Genomic DNA, 22789 nt, shown 5'->3' with positions numbered 1-22789 from the left:
GAAATAGCACATTGAGACAGCATTATTATGTGCTTCTTAGGAATAAAATCTGTGGTGAATAGAATGAGAAGAAATACAGGTGATTTTTCAAGTCTATTTTACAGATATATCAATCTCTGCCGAACAAAATAGGCCAAATTTTGACTTTTTTACTAACTCATTCTGTACATGGATATTGTTGTCTTTGTTTAGTAATTAAACACTGAAATGCTTTTTTATCTAAATAACTTCTAAAACACTCTATTTTCACTCTTAGTTAAAGATATTTTTCTCTTTTCTCCTTCGAATTTGCCTTCTAGCCAGTGGAAATAAAGAACCTGAACAACAGTTTGAGTGAGTGGCTGCATAAAGTATAAATGCTTGGGTGATTACCTGAGCAGAAAACCAACCATTTTGTGAAGAAGCTCTTTTCCTCATAAAGTCATTCCTTCAACTCTCTGTGGGCACTAGGCAGTGTTTGCATGCATCCAATTACTGAGTCTATCAGGTCTGAGTTCCTATAAGCTCAGCTTCATTTTGAAAATAAGCTCTTCCTAAACATTTAAGTATATTTGTATTTTTAAGGAATATACTGAACTCTCTTGTTCCATGTGTCATGTCTATTTTCTTACCCTCTGAAAAGTAAAACAAGATATTCCTCATATGATGATTAATGTGTAATGATCTTCACATATTACATAATGTCCCATCTTCCACTGGCACAGCAGAGTTGCAAATCTATCCCTTCATAAAGTGTAGACTGATGTCATTTAAGCTGGCTCATCCCTGCACAGCTTCCAAAACACCATGTGCTTTGCAACAGTAATGGCAGTATCCATTTCTGCCTCCTTTTAAAAAAAATACGCAGATGAAATGTATGTCCACAGCATGCTAACAAACCCAACCCAGCAGGAGTGCTCCAAAACTGATAATATTTTTTTTTCCTGAAAATGTTGTGATTTAATTGGAAGGTGTTTAATACAGAAGGAAAAAAACACATTTATTCAATCTTTTCCCAGAATATATCTTTCCAAATGCCTAAGTTCTTCGTAACTTGTGTATATTAAAAGTGGATGCCAGCAATGCAGTTCCCTAATTTTACTTTGGTGCGGTGGGAGTGCATGTAAACAGTGTCAAATGTAACATACATTTAAAAAAACAGGTTTTATCTGTAAATTCTAAAATGCCTTTATAGCAGTTGAGTTGTTCCAGTCCTGTTCATCAGTTAAAAACTGTGAAAACTTGCCCTTCCTGCTCTTCACTCCCCAGAGCTGCACAATCCACAGCACCAGCTCGCCTGCCTTTTGGGAGAAGACAAAGGCCACATTCAATACTCCATGTATTGGGCAGTCCAAGTCAACATTTTCTGGATAATTTCATTGCTTTGACAAGTTTCAAGATCGATGCAGTATTTTATCTTCTGTTTCTCCAGTATCTCTGCCAATTTTCAAAGGGTTTATTTCTTTTCTCCCAAACAAAGAGTGTCTTTCTATCATTCATATCTCAAACAGCTTAATTTGTATTTTTGTGCCTCTGATTTCTGATGGGTTTAATACAGCTGTTCCTTAACTCTAAATGCATTTCCATAACAATTCCTCCTTAATCTATGTTGTTTTTTTTCTTTGGTCTCACATCAAGTCTAGCAAGTCAAGATTTTTTGCCAGAATTTAAAAACAATCTCTGCTCTAATTTCTTCCCATTAGTGTGCTAGAAACATGATGTTTTTCTTCAGCAGATATCTTAATCTAGGATTTTAGCTGATTTTAGCTGAAGCTAAAATGACAATTTCTCCAGAAAATAAAAAAATAAAAAAGCTGAAGGCATTTAGACCCATTGTGATTTCAGTGACAAATTTAATCTTCATTAGACAAGACAGAAAATACTTTGCCAAGAGAGAGACTGGAAGAAATAAGCAATGGCCTTTTTGTAATAAAATAGTACATAGCTATAATCTAGTGCTTGTCATTGGTAACACAGATCATGTTTAAGAGAGAAAGTTAGTTTCATTATCTGCATCTTACAGATTGCAAAAGAGAGGCATTCATTGAGCTATTATGAAAAAATACTAAAAAATATAAGTAAACTGCTCTTTTACAGCATATATTTATTTTCTTTTAGAGCATCTGTCTCTACACTATATATATTACTATAATTACTTAGGTTTCTCTTATGCTTCTTCAAAAATTGAAAAGTTCTGACTTCTCTAGTGACTGCTCTTACAGAGGACCATATCTATGGTACTGCATTGGGCCAGATTGGATCCCTTATTATTTAGAATCCCTACTATGTTGTCAGAAGTCCTTAGAACGCTTACTTCATGCATGTGAGTGAAAATAGAAGGAATAGGTCTTCTTTTTTAGAGGTTTTTTTCAATTATTTTGGAACAAAATAGGCAGAAATGAGGCAACTGGGTAAATATAGAGGAAAATGTAAGTTGAACAGCAATTTCAAGTTGAGGGTGAAGAGACCTTGAAATAAGATTTGATGTCTTTTTTATTAAATAAAATGCCCTTTTTATTTATTGACCATCCCATCTCCACAAAAAAAAAAAAGGCATCGCAGATAGAACATTGTAAGCAAAATTCAGTGTATCTATAAATGCATGCAAATCAGGTAAAGATATCTTAAGAACTCTAAAGTATTAGCATTTAATGTATTTTTCAATCATTGCTAACCTAAACATGTAACCATACCATATAAACCCAGTGAGACCACCTTTACTCCTCCTGACCCTTGAAGCAACTCTGTGTTTGAATATGACAATTTACTTCTTTTACTTTTTGCAGGAAATTTCATGAAAACATCTTGACACCACAGTGTAGTGAGTTCTGGCACTAAGCCTTTACTGTTTATTAAATGAATTCATTAATTCTACAAATGATCAATCTGTTTACTTGTAGCTGAATTAATCTTTCTTAATCCTGAATCATTGTTTGTCTAGGAAGACTTTGTGTGCAGAAAATGAAAGAAGATATTTAGTTTCCTTGTTTGATCCATAATGAAAGTGAAGGGGTATAAATTTATGGCTCTGATGGAAATCAATTTGTGATCTTGAGCTGAAAAGAAGTCCAAGATATGTCTCCATAAACTGCTGTAAATTTTAATTTTCCCATCCTCAAAAAATTCTCTTTTGCCACTCTACTGGAAGAAAAATAGTGGAGTTTTTTTCTTCAGCTTTAATAATATCAGATTATTATTACATTCTCTGCTACACATTTCTGGCTTGTTCATTTTCCAGTTTTCCAAGTCCTGAGCTCTGTGAAACATCTACTACTGCAAATCACTTCCTTTCCCCTCCTGTGATGGGGGCAGAGGGGATTGAGGATGCAGAGAGAAAAATGTGCCATATTTAAGTCATGCTGGGGTTACATTGCATGATCTGCCTTTCTTTGAAGTGTCCAGGACGTGTTGAGTTCTCAGAAGTGTCACTCTGTATGTAGGCTGTATTTTGGCACACTGCCACAAACTCATTAATAAGTCTCTTTGGTGATAATATGAGGCTTAGGAGTTTGCCCTTGTTTGAGACAAACTTACCAAGGGTGGTTTCAGTCTTTTGGGCACCACTGACTAGGGAGGAGAGGAAATCCTTCCCCTGTATGCCATCAGTGTTTGTTGTACCTGATGAGGCATTATGCCTTTGTGTCAACTTTCTTCTTTTATTTCCCCTGTGCCAGGTTGCTCAGACTGTAACCTGTGCCCCTGAGGTGACACTGCCTGTACCTGTATGTATGGGCAGCTCCATGTGTTGGTGTGTGAGACCTGTTGTCCATCTGTATCTCTGCTTGAGCACCCCAATCCTGCGTGGCTGCCTTTGGGGTGAATGACTGATCCTTGTGCCTGGTTCAAAGTCAGCCTGACAGGGCTGCCCAGGGAGCCAATTACCCTCTGGTGCTGCTCCAGCACCACGGAGTGTCAGGCCTGTGGTGTCTTGGCCAGAGCAGTGTCCCTGCAATCGCTGCTCTTTTCCTCTGCAGGCTGCTGCAGCACGCCGTGTGTGCTGCCTGTGCTAATCCATTTTTGGAGAGATGGGCTTCCTTCTGCCTTAGCCTTTGGCTTTTCCTCAGGCTAAAACTGAAGATAACCTTTCTACCAAAGTTGTATTTGGCACTATCTGCTCAGAAGGACATAATTAGGCAAGCTAGCACAGTTTCTTACATCCCAGTTATTTACTGTCTTCTTTCTCAACAAGTCATGCACAGTGAGTTCCAGACATATGCTGCAGCTCAACCTATGAATACCTAGTTCACTTTTTGTGTGCTTTTCTCTCATATCCTCAGGTTGTTCTAGTGCCTAGGTTTGCATGAGCCTTCAGGAAAAAGGAAGATGTCTTCAAGTTGGATCAGTGAAGTGAATGCATAGGAGACAGCTCTAATGCTACTGTCCAATACCAGCAATCATACTGTAACCCAGTTACTGACCAGAAAAAAAAGCAAAAAAACTTCTTTATGATGTGTTTAAATAAGCTACAGTTGGTATTAGTATTCTCTGGGAAACCTTTGAATTGAGTTTGGAAAAGCAAGAATTTGCATATAAATAGAATATTATAGAGAGATCTCCATTTCTCTTGGCAGGGCATTTTTTTGTTGAATTCTTTACTTTTTATTGCTTTTTAAATAAATAATTCTGTAGTTTATTAAGGGTTTGTGTTATAGGGAGGTTTGGACAGAAAATACATAAACTACACATGAATTAACATTTTGACATTATTGCTACAAATTAATCAGAAAGCATCAAATTATTTAAAATTTGTTAACTACTTCCTTTTCTATGCTGTAGATGATAATGCACAAGAACATAAAATTATTAAAAGTGTGAGTTCTGCTCCAGGTACAGGAGAACATTATAGATATACTTTGTTTTGGAAGCTCAGTATGTGCTAAATATTCATCTATTTACAGCTGGGGGTCTGCATTACTGATAATTATTGCAAGTGCTACTGGAGAGGTGGATATAGAACATATTAGTATAGGGTGCAAAGATTAAGTGAATAGTGCTCAAATTGAATTTGCCATGGCTGGGCATCTAAGTATATTAGAGCTTCTTTTCTTTTTTTTTTTTCTTTTATTTTGTAAGGAAAGACTAAACCAGAATCAATTCCAACTTCATTATCTTTCTTTTCAAGGTGATTTAGTCTTCCTGTCTCCAAAAGGGGAGAGCTGAAATAAAGGATTGCACTCCACATTGTTAGCTTAAGCATAATTGTGTTTTTATCATTCCAAAAATAATACGAAAAAGGTCTGCAAGAGTGGGGTGCAGATGTGCATAAGATTTGTAAGCATCTAGTAGGTGTGAAATGTTTTATGCCTTTCACTTGTTACAATCAGCCTTCTCTAGACTTGTTCTAAGCTCAGATGTGAAAGTAACTTAAATCCTTCTAGAATATGTGTGCAAAAAAAAATTAACCACTTTTTTTTTCCTTTTTAAATCTTCTTTTTACTAAAATAGCTTCAAAATCTTGATACTGGCTAGGTTTTTGGTGATGACTGATATCACTGTGTACCAACCAAAATTCTCTCCCTCCTCTTACAATCCAGCATCTTTGAGACTGCAAGCCTTCTTTGAGACATAAGTTGTATTTTTTTGGTTCTGTATGTATCCAGTTAGCAATAAATTTAAATCTTGGTCCCCAGGTGGAACTGACAAAAAGGATAAAAAAATAAATCTATAAGAAATTATAAAGCCATAATCAGATTGCTTGTAAATTCAACGTGCAAATTATTGTGTTTATGTGGCTGGGGAATATGAGTGAAGCTGGAATTTAACAATATATCCTCAGTGTTGATTTAGGCTAATCAAAGTAACAGTATTGTTACCAGTGGACTCAGATCTTGACTTTACTTTTACCATTTTAATTTATCTGTATGATTACATAAATATTTACAAAGTGAAAGTAAATCAGGCAATTAAAACAAACAAACAAAATTTTTTAAAACAAAAACAAAACACACCAGTACACTACAAAAACTCTGCCTGCAGCAGTTCCAGTTGTGACAAAGATAAAGTTCTAGAAGTGTGGTAATATGCTCTTTGGGACCACTTGTAGTGGTGAAAAATAATTATTGAATAGAAAGCAGTTGCAAAGGGGAAGGTCTGAGTTCATATTGTTGACAAAATGGATGTGGAGGGAAATTGCCAGTTATGTTATTTCCCTACCATAATACCTATTATTATTGATACTGATTCTGTATTGGACACGAGTCCTAGTTGCTAGTTATTTATGTAATTGCAAGGAAAACGTACCTCGAGCTAGTGTTATTATTTTGGACATCATTTTTTGTTCTGAGCAAACAATTCAACAGCAGTACAGTGATCATCATCTTCCATCATTCAGAGTTTTATTATCATTGACCTCTGATTCCTTTTGCAGGCCTCATAAATTCTCATCCTAGTTGGGAAAAATAGGATCATGCTATGCATTATTTCCCCACATATTATTACAATTCTGTTAGCAGTTTCAGACAAGCTTTAAAAAGAAACTATGAGGATCTGGTGATTTGTTGGTTTACCCAAATCATGACCCAAACTGACACAGCTATTTGTGTGCTAATTATCAGTGTGGGATAGATTTTACAAATCATGTTATTTTTTAATTTATTAAGAAATGTATCATTATCAAAGACATATTGTAAGTCAAGCTTATCTTTCTTTCCTAAATTATGGTCAGAAAGGTGGAATTGGTCCTAGGCCCATGAATCAGGTAGAGATGAAGAAAAAAGTCTCTATTTTGTTGAGGTGTTCATAGGAAGAGTTCATTTAAAGCAGAAGTTTTCCTTTCTTTGAGACATATGACTGATATCTGCTGTGATAATTGTCATTTAATATATAAGCCCTGTACTGGAGAATCCTTTAAAGGCATGTTTATGTTTGGAAAGAGCCTACAACTTCATGGGACTAGTATTCATATCTTTCATCAACAATTTTTTGGTCTCTCACCCTTACTGAAAGTGTCATAATAGAAATAAAGACTCATAAGACAGGCTATAGAAAGTTACTTAAGCTAAAGGGGTGTCATGACATTTTCTGTCCCTTGATGAAAAAATTTGTGCATTTGATACTTGATTTTGCTGGCATTTGGGCTGTGGCATATTTAGAAAGTTGATCATGTATCTCACAAGCAATCTTCTGAATACAGGTTTCAATGTGTGAGTATTTCTAGTCTTTCAAAAAAAAAATCTTGCTGATTATGATGCATTTATGAAATTAGTCAAATTGCAGAGTTGGCTTAAATGTGTGCAATCATGAAATAAGACACACATTTCAGAAATGCAAATCCGAAATTCTGATGTGCTGAAACACTCCACAAAATTTTGTTAGAACTTTTAGAAAAGGAGGGGGGAAAACTCAAAACTAGTTGAATGAATGGAAGAAGATTTATGTATTTGCCCTTTTTTTCCCAAAGAAGGTTTCTTTCTCCTTTGATTACATTGCCACCCATTAAAAAGAAAAAGTTTCTTCTTTGTTGTTTCTTCCTTAAAAATAAAGCTTTATGTAGCCCCGACTTCCTTGCAAAATCAGAGTTGTCTTACTTGTCAGGATTAGCTGTTGCATTTTGGGCCTATTTGGTTAGAATTTCTCTCTTTTTCTTTGAGGGCAGGCTTAGCAAAACAGAGAACCCATGTCCCCCCACATTTAGGTGTCTTCTTCCCTTTCAGCAAATCTTTCTTGTATAGCCCAGCATTTCTGGTCTTTTAGAGCCCAGTTTTGCATCTCTGTTCATACAATTCAAACAAGTTACTACCCATCTGTGCTTGCCAATATTGTGATTTTATTATGGATCAGACATTACAGCATTTGGCTTCTTTTCAATTGATTTGAATGACATGTTCTCCTTCAGTGTTAATTAAAGAAAGAGCTCCAAGATCTAGAAGATAAGACTATAATACTATAATACATTTCCTCTAAAATGCCTTTTATGTGATTTTTTTTTATCTACACAGAGATTTCAACCAGAAACATCAAACAGTTCTAACTTGCAAAGTGTTGGAATTTTAGGTCTCTGAATGTTCTTTCTTATGGGATGCCCCCTTTTAGAACTTAAAGATAATCTATCTATCAATTACCTGAAAATTTATGTAAGTTTTATTTACATAAAAGTAAAACATCCTGTTCAGGTTATTTCAAAATTGTTTGTCATTTTCTCAGCATTAGAGATCTGCTGGGATAAACAAAGAGAACATTCTGGAGCAGAGCTGGTCCAGCCAAGCTCATCGCCCCTCTCTATCCCCTGTAGTTTAAGGAAAAGGTTTAATGAAGGAGGAATCTCACAGTATGTTTCTTTATTTATTCCTTGAAATCACATCCAGATTTTATCTCACATTGTAGCTCAGTATCCTCACATTGCCAGCCCAGGACAGTTAACTAGTCTATCGATAGCAGTGTTTTACAGATTTTACAGTGAAAAAACCTCCAAAGATTGAATAGCAGCAAGAATTAAATTCAGGAAGTGATAACTATTCAGTTTATCACTTCCTGAATTTAATTCTTGCTGCTATTCAATTTAGAAGGATATCATGCAGCCTGAATACACTTAGATGATTCTAAACCTTCCTTATGTCAGTATAGCTTGTACCTGTAAAAAAATGTTTATCAGTGTAATGGCAGAAACAGTCCTTTTTAGAACATTTTCTATGTTTCAAAGAGAAAAAAATCATGTAATTAAAAATTTAAAAGGGGGTAAAAATTGTGCACTTATGACATCCAAAATCTCTGTAATGGGGAATGGGCAAGCCAAATTTTGCAGATTCTATGATGCAATTATACCATAAAATATGGAGAAAATTGTGTAGAATTTCCAAGCCAGTGGAAATACCCCAACACATTTCTTTCCTTCTCATCATCATTATATTATTATAATTTTAAAAACCAGTTTATGTTGTGAACACCTTAAAGGTTAGAAACTTCATTCATTTCTATTCAGGATGTGGGAGAACAAGGTGTAATTGATTTTCTTTAGAAATGGGTCTCAACTTGAGGTGAATGGGATTTCAAACCCTCCCCTAACTTTCACTTGTTTTATTCACTAATTTAGGTGATTGCTTCAACACGTCAAGCATGTATGATAGCCATGAAAAGAGTAGGCTGAAGTGGGGCTGCAAAATGGTGGTGAAACGCTTTTTTTGGGTCTCTGAGTGTGGGTTTTGAGCCACCAAGGCCAGGCAGGAAAGGTGTTTCAGGGGAAGGGGAAGGGTTGGTGCAGAGGTAGCTGAGTGCTGTGCCCTGTGTGCCCTGTCTGTAGATGTGTGGTGCTCCCCAGGGCTTGCAGAAGGTGCCGTGGTGTCCCTGTGCCCCAGTCTTGGTGGCAGCAGGGGACAAACTCTGCCTCCCTGGAGCCAGCCCCAGGCACAGGCTGGGAGCCCTGCCTGCTCATGGCTCTGAGCAGTTTGCCATGTCCCACAGCTTCCTGATCCCCATAACAGCACAGTTAAGGCTGCAAGCTGAAGCAGGGAGGGCGGCTTTGAATAAATTCTGATAAGGAATGTGGAGGAATAAGTTAGTTCACCCACTGAGCTGTCCCTCTGCATTGGGCTGCTGACTGTCTGATAAAATAGGGAGCACAGTAGCAATTTGTTGAAGTCAATGTTCTAAGGCTTTTAAGAAATGCAAGGAAACAGGCTTCAAAAAGCCATCTATTAAAAGAAAAGAAGTCTGATTCCTTGGGGTCTGAGGAAAGATATGGCCTCAGATTTCTTGTTTTGCATGTCAATTAAATTCTCATTTATCTAGCTGACCAAACACCTTCATCAGACATAATTTCAGCTTGGCTGAAACTGATCAAATAACTTAGGAAATTAGTTTAGTCGATTTCGGAGAGTTTGATAGAAAAATGGAACCGCATAGAGCCTAAAGTGTATTAGATATTGTTTCTGTACTGTAAGACTTTCTGGTCTGCCAAGAACAATGTCAGACAGATTTTTCTATACCCATAGCTTCTACACCTGTACCTGCTGTGATGCAGGAAAACCTTACATTTTTAAACCTTTGATAGCTAAATTTTACTTGTCCATCTCTTCTGTACTTTGACAACGTGTGTTGCTTATTAAGGACCTCAGAAGTTGTACCATCTTTTGTTCAGAAGATTCTGTTTAAAAAAGCAATGCAAGTATTTCTGCACATAATTGTTTACTGATCTATCCTTTCAGCATTTTCCTTTACCATTCCTTTTGAGTGGTCTGTTTTTTTCTGGTTTTTGGACCAAATCACCTTCTTCCTGGCCCATCAAAAGCACAGAGCACCCTTCTCCTTGTCCTTTTAGACACAAAGAAAATATGAAAAGCATATCTGATTTTTAGTGCAAAATATGCAAACTTACTTCACTCTCTCTTGATGGTGGTAGCAAAAACAAATTAACAGAAAAATACTTTGATAGGGTTTTGGATTGGAGAAAAGAAAACTTCTGAAGAATTAATGGTTTTGTCTGCTGATGGTTTTATAGGTTTGTTTTGCTGATAGTTTACTAGTATGAAAAAGTTGCAAATGAGCATGAAAATGTCCAAAAGTAATGTTAAACACACCACCCAACTGCTCATCCCTTGCAGAAGATATAGTGGGTGTCTGCAGACTTCACACATCATTCATGTTTATCACGTATACAGCAGGACAGATTTATTTATGAACTGGAACAGCTGTTTATGAGAATTTCACATCTTTCATAATGTTTATTTGCCTTTCACCATGGCTTCCAAGCTCTCTCAACATAAAATCAGTAAAAAAACCTAAGTCTGTACAAGAGTTTCTCTGTCTCTTCTACATTTGTTTTCTTAGGTGATGAAAATTTTTTTTAGACTTATTCCATGTTGAAAAGTGTCAGCTATGGGTAAACATGTATTAAAGTTAAAAATGTTACAGGAAAAGCTTTTCCCAGACAGAAAACACAGAAAAATAAAACAGTTATGATGTTTAGATGAGTCTACAAAACTTAGTCCAAAATTCCTGAATTTTGTATAATAGTTCTTTTATACACTTTCATTGCCATAAAATCTTTATAAGGGATACAAATGGCTATTTTATGGAGTCCTCAAAAGCTTTATAAAAATTATTTTCAATTTTAATTATAATTTATTTTCATTTACAATTTACTTTCAATTATGATTAGTAAACCAGTGTTCTGTTCACTTACTACATTGCTTTGTTTTGCCTTTCTTTTCTTGTCAAACAGGTGTGTTTTATGAAGTTGTTCAGAGCTTCCCTCGAGTGGAGGAAAATGTGGAGGTGGATTCATTTGTAAGCAGCCACAGGTGGAGAAGGCACTCAGAGTCCCTCAAATCCGTGGACACCAACAGAGCCAGCATGGGGCAGGACTCCTTGGAGCCAGGGGGTTTCACAGACCTGCTGCTTGAAGAGGGCCATGACAACACTACACAGATTGAGGTAGATACTCATTTCATCTAATTCATTTTGTTGTCTTTGACTGGGGGTAAGTAAAAAATTTGGACATTTCCTTCAGGGTATTGAAACACTTATGGGGAGGAGAACCTCTGGTCTTTGTCTCTGTGAACCTATCAGCACATGGATGCTTGAGTTTTGTCCTGAGGCTGGAGCCTGTCCTTTATGACTTTTGAAGACAGTCTGTCGAGGATGTTTGCTATTTTGATGGAAAACAGTTAAGGGAACTGTTTTAGCAGCTACTGCTGCAAAACTGGAAAAGGAAGTAGTATTAAAACAGAATAAAATTGAATTCTTTTTTGTAATTGATGTAAACACCTCAATTTGCAAGACTTTGGATATCTTTGGATACCTGGATATCTTTCTGGAGAGTAATATCCAGGCACAAAGGGGAAAAGACCCTAGAGAAATGAAAAATTGGAAGAGAATTCAGGTTGGTGATTGAAAAAAAATGGCATACTTTTGATTTTTGGTCTTCCAAAGAATAAGATGGATTGAGTCCATCTTTGTGAAGCCTTGGGACATTCTCCCTCTGCTTTATAGTGTCATGCAACCTCTAATTTCTTATTTAGCTGCCAGATTGCTGCTCTCTGTCTTGTTTTCTTTGGTTCTTTTGTTGTTGTTGTGGTGGTGTTTTTAAAGTATTTATCTTGGGGGTTTCCTGTTAATAAAATCTGCATCCTGTTTTTCAATAAAATACAATTTGGAATAAACTACACTTAATATCTTCAGTCATTATAATCTGTTTCCAAAACAACAGTGTTGGGGTTTTTTTCAGTTCCAAGAAGCTCACTCTCAGAGAAAAAAATGCAGATTTCAGATTTTGGGTTGTTACTCACACAATAAAAAAACACAATGCAATATAAAACCCATCTGTAGAGACAATGGAAACTCTACTGCATGAGCAAAAAAACAGTGCTTTCAGAGAGGTGTGTTTTGTGCTTGTTGTTTTAAGGTTTCCAGTTTGCACAGCACTAATTACACTTCCTCTTGTTCCAACATGAAAGTCACTGGTTGGTAAATTGTAGTTTTGAATTTCATGTTGATTTTTTAACTTCCTTTTTGCCTCGCGTAATCCCCATCTGCCCATACTTGTAGCAATTATTTTGGGCTACAACACAGCTCAGTCTTGCTTCTAGTTATTTTAGCAGGAAAAGAGCAAGCTGTCTCAGGTTCATGGAAGTTTTAGTAACTGATCTTTCCGTGGCTCACCCCATACATCCCTATGCAATATTTCCATTCAGTTGGGTTCCAAGCTCTTATGAAGAAAAATGATCAGATGCCCCCCTCTAACACTTATGTATAGCAAGACTTGGGGAACAAAAATGAATGCTTGCAAATCGATATACATAGATTGGTATTTTTCCAGGAACATCTTTTCTGACAGGTTAATGTCTTTTGAGTGTCTTAACCTGAAAAGTTTATTGAATTCAGGTTTTGTGTTCTGTTGCAAACCTCTTTTTTCTAAGGTCTTTTCAGCACAATAAGATAACGGAGTTGTGGTTTTACACATTATCGGATTCCATTGAATATCCCCACTACAACACAGAGGCATCTCACAAAAAGCCCCTTGATGCCTGGCCTTATGGAGGAGGTAGAGTATACAACAGAAATCCATGGAGGAAGAATCCATATGTTGCAGTCTTCTGCAGCTTGGCAGCTTATCAGCAGGACTGGAGAGCTTATTGATTATTTTAAATCCTTGTTCTGTGCACATCACAGTGCTTGCTAAAGAAAATCCAGAGAATAAGCATTAGCTGCCACTTACATTTAGTGATGCTACAGGATGATGACATCCCTCCTTTACAGATACTGGTTTTTTACAGATACTGTTTTCTCTAAGTGTTTTGTAGGCTTACCATGCAAATGCAGACTTCTTTAAAATGAAGACTGACAGTGATGAGCATGTTTTCAATTGATAGTATTTGCTGTCCTTCTTTATAATATGAGTTTATTTTCTCTCCAGCTTTATAAACCCAAATCCTTTCTCTCTCACCTCTATCCATATTTTTTTTTGTCAAAAAACCAAACCAAAACCCCAAAATCAACAACAAAACCAAAATGAAAATAAATAAAATAAACAAAACCCACAAAAAAAACCCCAAAAACTAAAACAGCCAAGGAAAAAAGGGAAGACAGTAGGAAGAAATTTCTGGACACAGTTTAAAATTAAATGTTACTTGAGTTATCAATCCATACAGTCATAAGGTAAAAAGTGATAAAATCAAGCCTGTGTGGGGCAGAGCTTAGTTCCACTGGATTGCTGTTTATTTTAAGATAATGACACTTTTGATTAATTTTTTCCCATTGGAGTTACTGGAATTGTTCTGTAACTTCACTGGATCAGCCATCAGCCCTGATCTGGTGGATATTTTAACATCAGCTTGAGTGGGAGCATGAAGTGCAAATCTTCTAAAGCTCTTCATGCAAGTGCATTGTAGATTGGTTCATCACACCTTTCCAGTAGTCAGGGTGGGCCTCCTCCTGTGCGTGGGAAAGATGATAATGGTGAGATTCTCTTTAGGGTGCAGCCTCTCTGGTCCAAAAAATGGAGCAGTAGAGGCACCAGGGAGCTCTGGTGTCTCTCTTCACATCTCTGTTTTGTCTCCTGCATTTGCTTGGCACTGTGATTCAGGAAAGAACTCATACAAAATCATATACACGTTCATGTACCTTTTTAAAGATAAGCTGTTCTCTTGAACTGGTCTTTAACTAAACTACAGAGTCTAGAAGAAGCAGTGGTTATAATAATTTGATGTGCTGGGCCTTCAGAAAAGAGCAGGGTCTGGGGAAGAAGAAGATAAGACCTCCAAGTCCTGTTGTTTTGCTGGAGAATAAGAATGTTGTGGTGCCACAAACCCACAAAGATGGATGTTGCCAAAAGAAAAGCAAAGGACATAAACAAGTTTTTGCTGCATGCCAGATAGGAACCCTGATGGCAAACTATAAATTATAGGGTAAAATTAACATATAACACTCTTAAAGCAGTACTACTATCTTGAAAGTACTCCTCCTACTTTAGAAGGATTATTATGTGTGCCAATTAGAGATTATAATGTTGCAAGTCCAAAAAGCCTCCCAAGGATGGAGGTTAGTCCCATTTGCTCTATTTGCAATTGGTACTCTAGAGCTCAAAGGCAGAGTAGGGTCATATTCTATAAGAGACTTATTATGTTTTCATTCCCATTATATCAAATAGCTAAAGAGAGAGAGAGAGAAAGCTCTTAGGAGGCCTAAAATAGTGACATAAAAAGAGTGAAATCTATACAGATGGGTGCAAGTGTTACAGTCTGAGAGAAATTCCCAAAGCAGATAGCCTTGGACAGGTAAAGCAATATGCTGTCAGACATCTAACCCAACTGTAAGGGACAGCCCCAAAATACAGTGCTCTGGTGATGCACTGCACCAATTTGTCTTCTTGGCTTCATGGCAAATGAGAGTTTCATGTCTCCATTGAAGATAGGAGCATCTATGGCTAAGCCATATTTCTTCCCAAGGGTCACAAAGCCAAACATTAAAGCCCTCTGCCTGGAATAACTTTGGGACTGTCAGAATTCTTCTTTCTAGAAATTTTGCTTTTCAAATTTCTGAGATTTCACAATATCATGATTTCAAGACTAGCTTTCCTTTTTTTTTCTCCCATCTATCTTAAGATTCTTCTCTCCTGTTTTAAGCGTCAGGGTTGTTTTGAGTTTTTGCTTGTTGTGTAATCTACTGCTTTTGTTTATTGGGCTCAGGACATTTAGAAGTGCCTTTTACTTATGATAAATAGAGCTTAGGAAATGCAACGTGTCAGGTGGAATTTGTTGCTGGAAACACTGTAAACCACTGTAAACCTTGTAAAAGCAGTGAGTGAAAATACATCTTCCTGAATATGCATAGTTTGGCATGTTTTCTTTCAAGCAAGGGCAAAAATAAGATAAATATACTATGTTTCTGCATATATCCTTGTAAAATAAAAGTATGCTCCATAATCACTCACTTTTATTAAGTAGATTAGTATCAATATTGTTAAAATAAACTCAACTTCGTGGTGATGATGTGACCAGTTCTGTTAATCCCCAAAGGCCTGTGGCCATACAGATAATGAAGGTGGATATCAGAGGTTCTTTCTGCCTGTTTGCTTTTTGCATTACTGAGAAAGCAGTTGATCCCTGAAATGAATCTCCTATGGATACTGCTTGCCCAGTATTCACCACTAAAGGATCCACAAATGCTTTCCTGTTTTGTCATAGTACTTGCTAATGCAGGTCTGGCTACTGAGAACTGGAAAAGGCTTAATAATTCAATAATATACAACTAATGCATTAATATACAGTTGTATATTGCACAAATGTTGCATGATAATTTTTCCATAGATTAAAATGTGCATCATTTTTCAAGTGATTTCCTATAGTTTTTGGCTATGTGTGGCTCCATTCAGAACAGAATCTCTCTCTCTGTATGTATAGCTTTGGTCTCTTTATCACAGATCTTCCTTGTGACTGCAGTCACACCAGTGCAGGGTAAAACACTGGCAAGAAATATACAGAGAAATTGAATGGAGAAGTGTCTGATATATAGCTTGCATTCTCATGAGCAGAAGGTGAAAAACTTTGCAGAATAACTTTAGATCATGTGAATTACTTTCGAATTTGTTGCCTCTGTATAGAGACACTACATCAAAACAATAGTCTTTCACAAACTTCAAATACCAAAAATAAATCCAGCAATAAAATAATAGATTAAATCATAGTCAAGCTTGAGCTGAGTGCAGTAAAGTTTTATTGCTTTGCACCAGCAAAAATGTGAGGAAAAACATAATTTTTCATATAAAGTCTTAGAACAGAAAGAATGATTGCTGCTGTATGACAGAAGATTCAGTTCTGAGCAAGGACTAGCATGCTAAATCAAACCAAACTCAACTGTATCTTATTTTCTCCACCCCACCTAACATACTACTTGCAAGCATAGAAAATTGAGGCTGTTTCAGTGCAATTTTTTTTTCTCTATTGAAGTAATTAATTTATTCCTGTGGATGTCACTGATATTTCCTGCTGTGTATTGCTTTTAACTAAAATAGAGTTGTTGCCAACTGAAGTCACCCTTTGTGTTTTTGTCCTTTCTTTACCTTCTCTAGATGTTGTTTGAAATGCAGATTTTAGCAGCACTGGTAGTTTATACCTAAAAAGTATCTTGCCCCTATTGAAACAATGCTTGTGGGTTTCCTACTGATAAAAAACCAGTCTTTTGCTGGATTTTGCATTCTGATCCAGAGTTTCTGCCCAAAAGAGCACTTCTCCCTTATCAGTCCCAGTCACTCATGGAAGTGAAGATGTCTGATTCTGACTGGCAAAAACAACAGAAGGGATTGAGTTTTACAGCCCTTGGGATTTGAGAGCAATTACTCTCAGCTACTGACAGCAGTGTCAGCATGCCCATTGCTGTGTCCCCACTTCAAGTCTGAGCAAGGAAGAAAATAAATGGTTGAGATTAAATTTCCCTCAGCTGGACAAATGATAAGGCAATTCTGCAATTACTTCGCTAATGCACTGTATTAAAAGTAGAAAAACTTGTCCATATGAGAGAACCTTAAAACTAAAGAGTATTATAGTCTCATAGTGAGCTGTCAGTTTGGCCAAGCCTATCTCTGTTTAGTTCCTGCTTTTATTTTTTTTTCCTTTTCTTCCATTCCCAATGCTTTAATGCCAGTCGCCTTTGAAGCACTTGGAAAGAGCAGTGTTAGTAACACTGTATTCTGAAACCAGGATCCTTCCAAGTTAATGGAAACCATATTCTGTATTTAAGAAAAAAAATCCTTATTATCACAATTTAATGAGTAGTTCTGTTCTTTTTCCTCATCCCAAGCTAAGAGTGTCCCCCTTTACTTCAAAAACCTGTTTTCTGACTTGCAATTTTTAGAGCCTTTAATTGCCTGTGTAAAGTTGCCTCCTTACTTACCTTTTAAACTTATAGTTCAAATATTTATATTAGATAGTATTTGTATCTTCCTTCCCCTGTCAGGGATCCTCAACAGTGCAAGTTAATATTCCATGGGCAACATTTCTTGTACAGTCATTTAGTTTAATAATATCAGGGATGCTGTTGATCCCTCCACCACTAGGACAGAATTCTTTTCTCAGTGCATAGTCACATGTTAATACAGATTATGAAATATCAAAGTAATGCATGTTCAGTACAAAGGCTTAAATAGATTTTAGGTTTCAGTTGAAGCATTTAACTTATATGTGAGGAGGAATGAAGCTTTGCACAACAGGAATTGGCTGTTTCTTTAGACAGCAAAAGAACAATACATTGTTATGAAATTTGTATTTAAAAAGTCGTGGGGGAAAAAACTAGCTAAAAACCTAAAGCAACAATCAGTTTTATTTTTCATACCTACTTTCTGATGTGACTTCATTTTAGGAACAGATTTTAGACTATATTATCAAGCTCAAATAATATTTAGCTCTTGACTGAAATAAGAGAAACATTCAATTTTTGTTAAGGTTAATTTAAAGTTCTAAGTCAAGAAATACACTTTAATTGATTTAATTACGTGGCTGAAGCTTTTCAGGTCTACTTGCAAAATCATTATCATCACAAAAGTTATATTCACTCTTATTTTCACTTCTAGGCATGTATAATTATTTCTTGTTCACAGTTAATAATTACTACATCACGTGATTTTTGGTGTATGTGTGATTTCTGGTGTATGACTCATTCAAGAGAAGGAGGAAAAATTTGGGCTCTTCCAGTAGGCCTGCAAATATTTTTCACAATTTTTGTTCTAACTTCAGTTACCTAGTGTATAGACCTGGAACTTCCAGGGCTAAAACAACTGTGGCTAAAATACATGGTTTTACAGTTGAAGGTGGCCGTGGATCAGATTTTCAGCCATTCCAGGCCCTATCTTGTGTTGCCTTGGGCCATGTCAGTTGTACCTCTAACAGAGATGTCTTGCAGCCTGTAAGCCAGTGTAACTTAAGTCCAGAGGTCTCTGTTGGAACATGTGCTGTTCACATCTTTGGTGTTTCAATAATGTTCTAGAGGGCTAGACAAATGTCCCATATGATTCCTTTCTACTGCACATCATGAAACTGCAAAAGCTCTGAAGCTCCTTGGCACTGAATTTTGTGGATGTCAAAATTTACAGAACAAAGCAAATTCTTGAAATACAAATTTGTCACGGGTTATTAAACACAAAGGGAGCTTCTGAAAAGTAGATTACTGGACCCTAGGGAAAATGGGCAATTGCCATTGTTTGCTCTGGGTCCCCTATGCTTACTGGGCATCACACAGAATCGTAGAATATCCTGAGTTGGAGGGGACCCACAAGTATCATTGAGTCCAATTCTCTTTCCCAGTCAGTTCTGATGACCATATGAAGATGTTTAACTTAAGAGACTCCAGCTATTCTTGTACTTTTTATGGTATCCATTTACTAGATTAAGTTAAATATCATGTTATTATTTTCATATTTGGGAGCTTGAAAGTTACAGTGGAGATTAAGGATGTATTGGAGGAAGGATCTTGGGATATGCTGAAACAGTGCTGCTGCACTGAAATAATTGTGGATATGTCTTTTGTTTTCCATTTAGGAGAATGCTTAGTTGTCTTTTTTTTGTTGTTGTTGCAGGAGAGATAAAATTTTGTTTTAAATTATGTAGCTGATATCTATTCCTAAGTTGTATAGAATTTTCTTGCTGTATTTTATTTTATTTTTTTTGCAAAGGTTGCTTCTGTTATTTTGAAATGGTTTCATTCACAATTATCAAGAATTTAAGAATTTCTTTTAGAAAGTTAGCTTGTTACTTTGGAGATGGAGAATGTAATTTATTTTCACAAAAATGCAATATACATTTTTCAATGTCAAGGGAAAATTATGTTTCCTTTTCATGTGATCTTAGGGAAATTTTTTGAACTTTCTCTTCATGTGACATGATAAGACAAACTAAAATGTTTGGAAATTACTGCTAAAATTTGTATTTAACTGATAATTTTTATTCATTATAAAGAAGAGCCAGAAAGTGAATTAGTCCAGAAAGCAGCACAGATCATACATGAAATGTCCTAATTCCATGCTATTGCTAAATTACACCAAAAAGTATGCCACCTGCAATTAGAAACAGAATCTGGAATAATCATTAATTTACTCACTGTTTTCTGCTGAGTTTTTTACCAGTGATGTCACACTTTCTAGCCAGCCAGCAGACTGAAATATCACTGTCTTGGTTTTTTTCCAGCCTTTCTGTTTCAAAATGGTAAAGTAGGCAAACGCCTCATACATCTTTTTCTTTTGAATATACTGATTGCTTATTTATATCAGGGTCATCTTAACACTTTTACTGGGTCTTGCTGAATGTTCAGCTGCACTGAATGCATTGCCAACTCTGTAAGAAGTGTTGTAGCAATAAGCCTGTCAACGTTTCCAATATTCTCAATCTAAACTGAAGTGATTTTGCTAATAACTCTGGTATAGCTGGAAAAGGAAAAGGCTGGAGGAAAGATTCATTCTCCATTTCCTTTAAGCATGGGAGGAGAGGACAGGGCAGGAAAGAAATTAAAAACTAGCTTCCCCATTCCTAAATAAGATAACTCCATTGTAATCCCAAGTTCATTTCCCCATGCTTAGCTACATTGGCACAAAAGTCATTTAATATAAAACATTGAGGAGAATGAATCTTTATAGTAAGGAAGGAGACAGGAAATTCAGAATTTAATGGCATCTGCCTTTGAATTTTCTTAATAAGATAATGATAGTAAGAAAATGTGAATGCCACATCAATATTTTACTTTTCCATATCCTTCATCTCCAGCTTCCATATTCCAGAATGGTAGAACTCATGACTAAAAAGAGCTATGAGCAGAATCAACAGACCTTGTACTTTCTGAATTAATTATTTCAGTCATGCATGCCTCAGCACTTGCTTGCAGGGCTATGCTGAAAATAAATTCAACTTGTGAAGCTGAATATTGGTTTGGCTGTGAAGATTGGGAAGGTCTTTCCTTTCCCAGACACTTCTTTCTGACCCTTTTCACCATGTTCATCTGGAATGTTCTCAAGAGAGGAGACTTGCATCCATTTGGTCATGCAAAAAGCAGAAGATTTTGTTCATTTCTACCCATGCAAAGCAGACACCCTTAGCTAATTTAACAGCACTCAGCAAATTGTGCATAGTTGGTTGGAGCAGGGAGTGAGGGTGAATACATTACCAAGTTGTTTGTGCCGAGGAATTTAAGTAAAAAGTTGCCACACTGAGCCACACAATTCTAGTTTGGATAGTACCAGTCCTTAGGGATAGATTTTCAAGGCTGTAGGAATTCTGCTGACATTGATGGATTACTCAGTGTCTCTCCAAATCTTTCACATTTCTTTAATATGGGAAAGTCAATTATCTGTTATCCCAAAACAGTAACAACAGGAGATGTAAACAGATGGGTCCATTGTTTCAGATTTGGTCAGACACTTCCTATGACTCTCTGTAAATATAGTATTTATGCCAAAGTCAATCATGTATCCTCATTGTGATTGTATGAGTTATACAGATTTTGCAAAGAGAATAATAAATGGGGCCAATGCTCAAAATTCATATCAAGACGGGGATCAGAGTCAAGAAAGTTCCATTTGTAAAATGTACATTTGTTCTTCCAAAAATGCCAGTTAAATTTTTTCAACTGCTGAAGAAAATGCTGATGAAACACTTCTAGGAGCTGTAATATTTCATACACAGAACAGAAATAACTAATGGAAATACCAGGGATTTATTTGGTTTTTTTCTTTCTTCTATAACACTGGCATGCATTCATGTGCAGCATTTCTAAGTGTTCACAGACCATCAGTAAAGAAACAGTATACTTATTTCTGGAAAAATTGGCAATAGGAGATCTTAGAGTGTGAAGCAAATTGCAGTGTGAGTAATGAGGGGGAAAAAACAAAAAAAGAATAGCAAACATGGCACGAGAGTTAACAAAAGTTAGAGAGATGTGACATGGCTACTGGAGGTTTGCTTCATGCATTTGTAGTAAGCCGCATAATTCTTCACAATTTCCTACTACAATTTTTAAATAAAGCATCATTTTCTGAGCATTCTTTCCATAACCTTAGCAACACAAGTAGGAAGAGGGAGAAATTGCAAATGGAAATCCTGTCTGTCTGATCTCATCTAGGTGGAGCAGTAAATGTCTTGAGGGATAAAGTGCCAAGATCTCTGAGGTTTTCTGCTCCAGTACAGATAACAAAGCAAGCTGTTTCTCAGGTTCTTCCTGTATGGATGCTTCTCTTCTGGTGTATGAAAAGTGTCTTGCAGTGCTAGAACAGATATAATCTGGCTCCAAAGTGCTACTGCTTAGATCTGGCTTACATAGGTCAATAACTTGGTGGGTGCTCATTTTGAGGGTATAACTTTGGGGGTACTATATTGGCTGGCACAGTGGATTATAGCAAGATTGGTGAGGATGTTTGGAACATCTTCATTCCATAGCCATAAGCTAGTGCCCCCAATGCCCCTATTTGTCTAGAAAACAAACCCCCCCAACTCTTTGTTGAGTCAAAATTATGGCTATGAAGTTGAAAGAAACAGCAATTCATTCCTGAGAAATTTTTTTTCAATAAACCTGGAAATAGAATTTTTATTCAATCATTTAGTCTCTAGCAGTGTATACAATGTTTATTTTTCTTGTATTATATCAGGCATATTATTCCTCCACCTTGGAAATCAAGGTAATTTCTTAAATACACTGCAGAGGTTTTGTTTCTAATATAAACATTCAGTGAAGTGTAGTACACATCTGTATACTGCTCCAATAATGAACATGAATGTATACTAAATATTAGGTGACTGTGATTGTTAAAAGACACTGGAGTCTGTATGGGTAGTGATTTTCTTGTTTAGTTGTAGCTAATACTGAAATTGGAAGTGAAATTCAGCTCTTCAGTTTGGTGACCTAAGTATAGATGCATGTGATATAGACAAGGAATGTGCAAGTTTTTTTATGTAGTGGCAGGAGAAGGGGAAATGGCTTCAAGAAGATAGGTTTAGATGAGATATTAGCAAAAAAGTCTTTGCCATGAGGATGGTAGGGCACTTGAACAGGTTGTCCAGAGCAATTTGGACTCATCCCAGGAAGATTTCAAGGCCAGGTTGGATGGGCTCTGAGCAACCTGGTCTAGCGGAAAATGCTCCTGCCCATGGCTGGGGAATTGGAACAAGATGATCTGTAAGGTCTCTTCCAATACAAACTATTCTGTGGTCAAAGTTGGTGGAAATTTAAGGTGAAAGGTGCCTAGCTATAGATGTCTGATATAATTTTAGGATGTGGTTATACTGAATGGTCCACTTCTGCTTCTGTAGGATAAAGGTCAGCCGTGGGTCCTGAATCATATCTGCAATTTTCAGATGGCCCTGGGTTCCTCCAGTGCTTAGTGATTAGATCTCATCCATGGTCA

At 36.5% G+C, this 22789-nt stretch overlaps 1 protein-coding gene across 1 annotated transcript in view; it reads left to right on the top strand.

Moving 5' to 3' along the window:
• PLXDC2 (plexin domain containing 2) overlaps positions 1-22789 on the top strand; it is a 257288-nt gene that overhangs the window by 103239 nt on the left and 131260 nt on the right. The window contains exon 2 of the mRNA XM_071428845.1: positions 11135-11346. Coding sequence (XP_071284946.1) covers positions 11135-11346 — 212 coding nt within the window. The remainder of the gene's footprint in view (positions 1-11134; positions 11347-22789) is intronic.

This window comes from Agelaius tricolor, unplaced genomic scaffold (assembly GCF_023055355.1).
Source record: "Agelaius tricolor isolate 1412-34295 unplaced genomic scaffold, bAgeTri1.0.p SCAF_6, whole genome shotgun sequence".
In the NCBI taxonomy this organism is placed as follows: domain Eukaryota; kingdom Metazoa; phylum Chordata; class Aves; order Passeriformes; family Icteridae; genus Agelaius; species Agelaius tricolor.
This window is presented reverse-complemented; position numbering and strand designations above follow the sequence as displayed.